Source organism: Nannospalax galili, unplaced genomic scaffold (genome assembly GCF_000622305.1).
Source record: "Nannospalax galili isolate Female #2095 unplaced genomic scaffold, S.galili_v1.0 scaffold3296, whole genome shotgun sequence".
Lineage (NCBI taxonomy): Eukaryota > Metazoa > Chordata > Mammalia > Rodentia > Spalacidae > Nannospalax > Nannospalax galili.
The window spans coordinates 227,996-236,927 of NW_008337641.1; the positions used below are offsets into that span (position 1 = coordinate 227,996).

General features: G+C 38.4%; 1 protein-coding gene across 1 annotated transcript in view; it reads right to left on the reverse strand.

Annotated features, from left to right (window-relative positions):
* LOC103733792 (nephrocystin-3-like) overlaps window positions 1-8,932 on the reverse strand; it is a 52,467-nt gene that overhangs the window by 41,252 nt on the left and 2,283 nt on the right. Inside the window, 4 exon segments of the mRNA XM_029563364.1 lie at window positions 1,652-1,812; window positions 3,878-4,011; window positions 4,922-5,074; window positions 8,156-8,303. Of these exon segments, the coding sequence (XP_029419224.1) occupies window positions 1,652-1,812; window positions 3,878-4,011; window positions 4,922-5,074; window positions 8,156-8,303 (596 nt within the window).

The window sequence follows — 8,932 nt, forward strand, 5'->3', positions numbered from 1 at the left end:
TCTTATCAACAAATACAAGTCTTTAAGGTAAAGAAAAAGTAAGACTTTCAAAGATTAAAAATGAGAAATAAAGAAAAATAAGTTAACAATGAATGGCATACATTACCAAGTAAGATAAAACACTGCCAAATGTTAGGTCATAAAAATGCTATATCCCTAATGAATAGAAGCAAGGAAAGAAGAATGGGGTAAACCCAGCTGAAGGCAATCAGCTGAAGGGCTCCTTAAGTATGCTCTCAAGAAGGTTCGAGTCATCTCCCCCAGCCACTAGGCAATCTGTGGACCTATTCCTTTTCCTTTCTCCGTGTGCATGTGTGGGTGCGTGCGTGCATGCGTGCGTGTGGTGGTGGTGGGCATTGAACTAAGGCCTCCCGCATGATAGGCAATTGCTCTACCATTGAGGTTTAGCTTCAACTCTTCTTTTCTTTGAACTATTTACTTGCTTGTTTGGTTACTTAATTATTAGACAGGGTCTCTAACTCAGACTGGTCTCAAACTCTGTATGGCTGAGGATAAACTTGAACTATTGATCCTCTTGCATCCACTTCCTGAGTACTAGGATTACAGGAAAACATCAACACGCCTGTTTTTGTTTGGTGAGGACTGAACCCAGAGTTTCATGCATGCTAGGCAAATACTCTATAAACTGAGTTCTATAACCAGTCCTTAACTTTTTGAGACATGATCTTGCTGGGTTGCGCAGGCTGTCCTGGAACTTGCAGTCCTCCTGCCTGAGTCTCTTGAGTAGTTAGGATTGAAATCCTGAGCTACCAGGCCTGGGTATGAGACAGAATCTTAAGGACCAATTCCTTGGGTTATACTGCAGGGAAACTGATAAAGATTAATGTCCAACATACTTCTGTACACAGTTTAAGTCATAGCTGACCTCCACTCAAAGCAGCAATGCCCTGAAAGGGTTAAATCCAATCAGACAAGAAACCTAGCAAGAAAAATTAACCATTCATGAAGCCCATTTTGGTTTTCTACACTTACATGTAATCAGAAAACACCCTATAGGTAAGATTCATTACCATGATTATAATCATACTGAAACTTCATACACCTCCAAGGTGTATCCAAAGAAAGAACACAATGAGGTTTAATGATGATTATTGAAATCAGAGGTAACTAACCTTTTCTGTAAAAGGTCCGATAATAAGCACTTCAAGCTTAGTTCATACAGTTTCTGTTATAGGTATTCAATTTTGCTACTGAGTATGAAAGTACCCATTAAAAAAATACACAAATGATAAATGTGACTGTGTTCCAATAAAACTTTATTTACAAAAGCTGACATCTGGCTGGATTTGGCATCTGGCCATAGTTTGCCAATTGCTGATTAAAATGATCCTTATATTAATGTATTAATGATGTTGATCAGATGAGCTATTAAACAAGTCTAATAGTATAAAATGTTGTTTCCTGTTTTTTATTTATTTTTATTTTTGATCTTTTTTGAGACAGGGTCTCCCTGTATAAAAGTTTTAATCCTTTATTTAAATGTGAGACAGTTATCAAAGTTTATTGAATTTCACATAGTGTTTTTGACTATGAGAATGGAATTAGAACTTTTTAAAGTTCATTTGGCAGACTCAGTCTATTTATATCTAGTATCTATAGATCATAGATTTTTTTCAGCTTTTCAGCTTACCTTGGTAACGTTGAGTGAAGGAATAAAATAACTAAAGAACTCTTCTCAATTTCCCATCTTCTTACGGTGAGGTATTGATTTTCAACATCCATTGGAAAATAAACAGCATGGAAAAAATATCCCATTGTCTCACACATTCTTTTAAGTTTAGGTGCATACTCCTAAAAATAAATTAAAATATGTAAGAGCATGGTATCTTTAACTGAAGATGTAGAAAGAATCATATTAATTAAAATGTGTGTTTCAGAACAGGTTATGTTAGAACTAGTTCTAACACAAAAATTTTTAAGTAATCACATTTTAAAGAAAATCTTAATGAGCAAAAGGAAATTTCTCTTTAGAATAAAATAATAATAGTTTAACAACATAGTTATTTCTAGCTCAAAAATTAATTCATTTCTTAATCATACAACAGGAAAAAATATTATATTATTTTGGTTACTTTGCTTTGGTATTTCTTATTACTTTAATCACAATTTGTTTTCTTGTTTTCATGAGTGTGTGTGTGTGTGTGTGTGTGTGTGTGTGTGTGTGTGTGTTAAAAATATGTTGCTTTAGGCTGGGGAGGTAGCTCCTGTGATAGAGGGCTTTCATAGCATGTGAGAAAGCCTGGATTAGATTCCTGAAACAAAAAATTTAAAAGACTTCATGAAAAATGTAAAAAGTTGGTCTATGATAAATTATACTACTAAATAATGATGATTATTATGCAAGCAATTAGTTAATATCCTCCAAATGTCCTTGAGAGTAACCTATATCCAACTACGGGATGGAAGTTCCGAACTTTAAAATATTCTATTAGTTTATGTAAGTGCACCAATGCATGCAATGTTCTTGGAGGTCAGAAGAGGGCATGCTGAGACCCAATCTAGGTCTTCCTCAAGAGCAGTCAGTGCTCTGTTTGTACTAATGCCATGAACTTCACTCTTCTCTTGTCTGCAGTTTGTATGCACATGCGCATGCGTGTGTTTTGTTTTGGTTTGGTTTAAGACAGGGTCTCCCTGTAGCCCCAGCTGGCCTGGAACTCACTATGTAGACCAGGCTGGCCTCCATCTCACAGAGCTTCGTCTGCTTCTGCCTCCTGAGTACTGGAATTAAAGGCACATGCCACCATGCCCGACAAGAATCTTCTAAATCTATTTGGTTTCTCTCCCAATTTACTCTGTTATTGAAATGTGCTTGCAATGCAGTCAGATATATATAGATATATGCATATATTATATGCATACATATACACAACACTCATATATACATACACTGTATACATATGTATATAGTATGTGTCTTTGACTGATAGAACCTGGGAATGTCCCAATAACACTTCATGTATAGAAAATGCGCATTTTACATAATTTTTATACCATGAAATAGTCTTATGTTTCCTTTTTCCAATAATTTAAAGTTTTACTTCTGGTCCATACAAAACCAGGCAGCAAGCCAGGACTACAGGCTACAGTTTACTGAGCCCTATCTTCAAATTCAAAACCATGATAAGTACCAAATTTTGTTATCATCTGAAACAGATTCAAGGATAGTGATAGCAGATATAACTAAAACAGGCATGGTCCATGAAGGTCTCAAACACTGCAGAGAACACATAATGAAATATTTAAAAAACCATAAAGTTCCAACTTCTTAATTTCTTATTCATGTCTCAGCTCCTATCCTTCAAAACTTCTTGGAGAAAGTTATAAAACAAAGGCTAGGAACCTAAATGCAATATCTATCATTATATATGTTAATATTGAATGAGATTTTTATCTTAAGAAAAACCCAAGATTCTTTCAGTTTTTTAAAATTTGTATTGCCTGCATGTAGGTAAATGCCCGCAGAGGTCAGAAGAGGCTGTCGGATCCCTTGGGACTGGAGTTACAGACAGTTGTTAGCTGCCATGTGGGTGCTGGGATTCGAACCCGGGTCTTCTGCAAGAACAACCAGTGTTCTTAACCTCTGAGCCATCTTTCCAGCCCCTCTTTCTGTTTTTTAAGATGGTTAATTGTGGGTAGCAAGTTACTTAGTTTAGATATAATAGAATTCTGAATATACTATTAATTTGTATTTTGTTTTGAGATAGGGTCTCACTATGCAGCCCAGGCTGGCATCAAACAAGTAGCAATTCTCTGCCTCTCTGCTTCCTGAGTGCTTGGATTACAGGTGTGTGCCACTACCTCCAGTCTTTAACTCATATTTTCAAGTAATGAATACAGAATTTATAAATATTCTTACCTTAAGGAAAAGCTCCATCTCTGACTGGGTTTCATCTGTGCAGATGAGGTGACATCGGACACTGTTACTCCACAGAGAGTGTGAGAGCAAGGGGGTGACTTGTAACAAGCTAGCCACAGCAATGTCCCAGTCATCTGAAAATAGTTTCCATAAGCTCATGAAAAGGTTGCCAGAAAAAGATGTAACAGACACATAGACTAGAATCTGACCTCACAGGTCAATACTGTGGTGGGACTTGAAGCAGTGAGTATTGCTAATGGTCTTCCCTGGGGTCCAGTGCATTCCCAGGTTCTATACAGTGGTTCCAATTCTACTTCACACGAGCTACTCGGTTATCTTACTACTTGAAGGTAGCTTGCCTTCCTAAGGTGACACATTATTTTACCTTCTTATTCTTATTCTTTGGAGGCAAAAATACAATTTTAACAATAGTGTAAGATGAAAAATAGTTTTATGCTATTTAGTGAGAACGAAAGAGTTCAGAAATATTTGGCGAATTAAAGAGCACTATTTAAAATTATTTTCATTGTACTGCTAGAGAAATAATGATACTGCTTTAGTAACAAGAGTAGAGCTATTTAGGTCTGCAGTGATAACTGAAATTCTGAACAGATCTTAGAGCTTTTGGGGGCACTAGGCCATGTTAAAACCATGAACATGCCCTTTCGTGATCTAACAAACCTTTCTGTATTTTGTTCTATAATGTGATCTAACTTTCAGGGCCATCAAAGAAGCAGAGGAAAAGACCAAAACTCCGTTTCTCAGTTAGCTTAAATTACGTCTCTGCACTTCAACAAAAGCACCTGAGAATTCACAGCACAGTAGCTAGAATCTGGGTGGCCAGGATGGCTGGACTATCCGGTTATCCCAATAAGAACAGTGCAACCTCAGCCTGATCAGGCACAGCCTCTGTGCATGCCGGTTTGCCAAAGGAAGGTGCCCAGAATACAAGCGGCTCTGCTGATGGCAGCTCTCTAGCACAAGATTCTAGAACATAAATTGTCACTAACACCAGGCAAGTGATTGGTAAGTGTCATGTGTTACCCCGGTTGATGTTTGCGAAGGGTCCTTCCACATCTATAGAACTGTGGGCGAACTCCAGGCCCCTGCAGGACTGCTGAAGCTGCATCATGCTGCCTATGGAAGGCTCTCTTCCCAAGGCTCCACTGGCCCAGTACTCACACTGGGTTCCCGCAGCTGTTGGACAAGGGATTGGTGTCTTATGGAAACCAAGTTGCTGAATGTTAAAAAATTCACCACATGCCCCAATCTTATCTGAAGAAATACTGGTAACTGATTGCTGCTTGGTGAAGAAGAGCTGATCATTCTAAAACAAGGGACTCTAGATAGGCTGACTAGACCTCAGTGGGTGGACTTGCACTGGGGAACATCTGGGGACACTGACTTGACATGGGCCTTAACAGGGATGACAGAGTGTATGGCTCCAGTGGGGGGGCTATGGAAGGGTGCTGGTGGGGACGGGGGTATAAAGATGATTACGATTGTTTGAAATATACAAAAAATTCAATAAAAACAAATTAAAAAGATTTACCACATATGTCAAGTAGGATTTCTAATGTTAAAACATGCTAAAAACTGTAAATATAATAAATATGCAAATAATGGTTTTCAAAGTATTTTGCCATTGACTTTTGACTCTGGAGCTTGGGTTAACATACTTCTGGCTATTGTCTCAAATTCGAAGAAAGGAATAAAATGGGAGAAAAGAAAAGAAGAATTTAATAAACAATGGAATTTTAATTAGAGTCAGTTCAGAGCCAACTAGATGGCTTGCCACCAACACTGATGACATGCGTTTAATCCCCAGGATCTACATCATAGAAAGAACCGACTCCATGGGGTTGGAGAGATAGCTCAGTGGTTAAGAACACTAGGTGTTCTTACAGAAGACTCGGGTTCGAATCCCAGCACTCACATGGCAGCTAACAACTGTCCTTAATTCCAGTTCCAGGGGATCCAATGACCTCTTCTGTCCTCCGTGGGCACTGCACTACATGGGTGCACTCACCTACATATAGGCAGTACACTCATACATATAGATTAAAAATAATAAAAAAAAGTTTATAAAAAAAAAAAGAAAGAACCGACTCCCACAGGTTGTTCTCTGACCTGCACACACACATATGCATACACACACACACACACACACACACACACACACACACAGATGCAACACATACTCCCCCACATATATGCACACTAAATAAAGCAATAAACATTTTAAAATAAGAGGCAGTTTTAAAACATCACACACAATTCTGAAAATCCATGTGCAACTGTACATTTGGGTATCAATTAAATCTGAAGGAAGGAACTTTGAAGGCAGATTGCTAACAGGGCACTAATAATTATAGTTCATTAGGATGCAAAGTACATCCTCAGATTCTTAGACTAGTAAAATGTGTGATGATCTCTTAATAAATCCTGTTTTCCCAAGTAACCACATAACATTCTGAACTAACCATAAGTAAACTCCTTCTGTTTCAGGATCAGTCTCGGGCTAGACAGCTTACTATGCATAGCTTTTTAAATCTCAAGTGAGTGACGTTCTCTTAAACATTGGGTTTAAATTAATATAAGAAGAAAGACCTAGAAGGGATATTGGCTTGTTTCTGTGAACTTCCAAGACAATTTCAATAGCCTTCAGACATAAATTTGAACAAGCCAACACTGAAGCAATTACCAAGACTAATGTGACAGCTTGAGGCACTTTCTTAGTTGCTCTTGGCCAGTCACAATCCTGCATCTTTTTCTCAAGTTAGTAATACAAGTCCCAGGATGCTTGTCACATTCCAATGGGAATAAAATGAAAATTACAAATGAACTGCCAGTCACCATATTTTGTTCCAAAATGCATCTGTTTGTAAGAATATAATACAATTGCTTGGAAATGGGAAGGTATTTGCATTTCCCCTTGATATTTAAAGCAATCTTTTCCTTTATCCCATTTTAATAATATTTTCTTGAACATGGGGAATGCTTTCAATTCTGTGATTCCAAGCTTTTCTTAATATTTTTTCATGCTTAAATATAAAACAGCCTTTTAAAAATAGCTCACAAAACTATAGTAGAAACAATCCATGAAATACAGTGTAGGTATTTTAAATGAGTCACAAAGAATGACTGCATCAGTATGTGGAAAGTGTTTTGTAGAGAATATAACTCTAATATTCGCCCTCCCCTCCTTTTTTTAGTAATAGAACCACACTTTAGTTAGACACATGTCTGCCTAGTTATTGATTATCTAGGCTAGGTATGGTTCTGGCCAATGGGATTTCACCAGAGGTGATCTGTATATCTTTCAGGTGTGCCCGTGTCTCTCTGTGATGGATAATCTTTTTGGTCAAAAAAATAGTAGTTTCACATTTATTTTATTCAATTTGTGTGTCTGTGTGTGTGTACATGCACTTGCCACAGTAAGTGTCTGGAGGTCAGAGGACAACTCCAGGAGTCAATTCTTTCCTGCCACCTTGTGGGATCTGGAGATACAAGAGGATGGAACTCAGGTTATCAGGCCTGATGTAAGCACCTCTACCCATGAGAATTACTATGGACTATAAGTTGACAGGGTCTAGAACCACTGAAGGCTTAGGACTCTGGACACGTTGTGAGGGATTATCTAGACTAGGGTAATCAAAGTGGAAAGATGTGCTCTGAATGTGGGCTGCATCATGTCACGGACTGGGGTCCCAGTCTGCATGGAAAGAAGAATCTAGCATTCACCTCTCTCTGCTTCCTGACTGGATGCACTGTGATCAGCTGCCCTATGCTCCTGCCTCCATGAATAGCTCCCCAAACTACACTGGGGTCACAGACCCTGACAAAGTAGACTATCCCTTCAAATTGGAAGGTGAAACAAACCCTTCCTCCTTTAAGTTGCTGCTTGTTGGGTATTTTGTCACATCAAGGAAAGTAATTAGAACATTAGCCTTTATTTCACCTATTTGATAAAAACATAGAAGTGACTGTGGGACCTGGAGCATGTACTTTAGATCAGAAAGAGAGAGAAGCTATGGGCTAGGGCTGATAGAGCAGAATGAAAGGAGGAACCTGAGCCTCTTGATTCATACACTTCAAAGAGAGGAGGTGCTACAAGAGCCAAGAGAAACACAGAAAGTACAGCTCTATTTGTAAGAACAGTCTAAGCAGGACTCTTGTTCATATAGACAAGTAGAAGAATACAGAAAGATTCAAAGTCAGCTCTGCATATCACTACAGCTAAGATAAACACTTGACAGAGTCATGAAATGAATTTACCAGTGACATCTGTACAGTTGTCATCTGAATCAGACTCCCCAGGGTCAAACACTTGGATCCCCTGAGCCTGTAGCCTCTGAAGTTTGCTCTCCAGCTCTCGCTTCGCCCTCAGTAAGTCCTGAATTTCATTTTCTTTGGTCTCCCTAAAAATCTTTAAAAAGGAGAATTTGAATTTTGAAAATTTTCATAATCAAAAAGTTGTGCTATCTGCTTTACAGGGAAAACCCCTTTTATTAATAAAGTCAGTATTCATTTGGTCCTTGGTGTCCTCTTTTGGAACAGGATGAGTACACCAGAACTTTCATAAGGAAACCCACTGGAATTCTGGCAGGGTAGATGTGTGTTTTATATGACATTTAGCAGATCTGTTTCCCTCATGCCAAATACAGTAACGGCCCCTTATAGACAATACCCCCAAACATTTTCAAACGCTTTGCCTCATGTAGAAACACATTCATTTTTCAAATTCTTAAAGTGTTCACTTTTCACATTTTTGTAGCAAATAAAACGTGTCCAACTCAAAAATATGAAACACAGCGCTGGAGAGATGGCTCAGTGGTTAAGAGCACCAGCTGTGCTTGCAGAAGATTGGGGTTCAATTCCCAGCACCCACATGGCAGCTAACAATCGTCTGTAACTCTAGTTCCAGGGGATCCGAAGCCTTCTTCTGACCTCCACAGGCACTGCAAGACCTGGGTGCACCTACCTACATGCAAGCAATACACCCATACATATTAAATAAAAATAAAATATTTCTTAAAATTACAAGAACTTCAA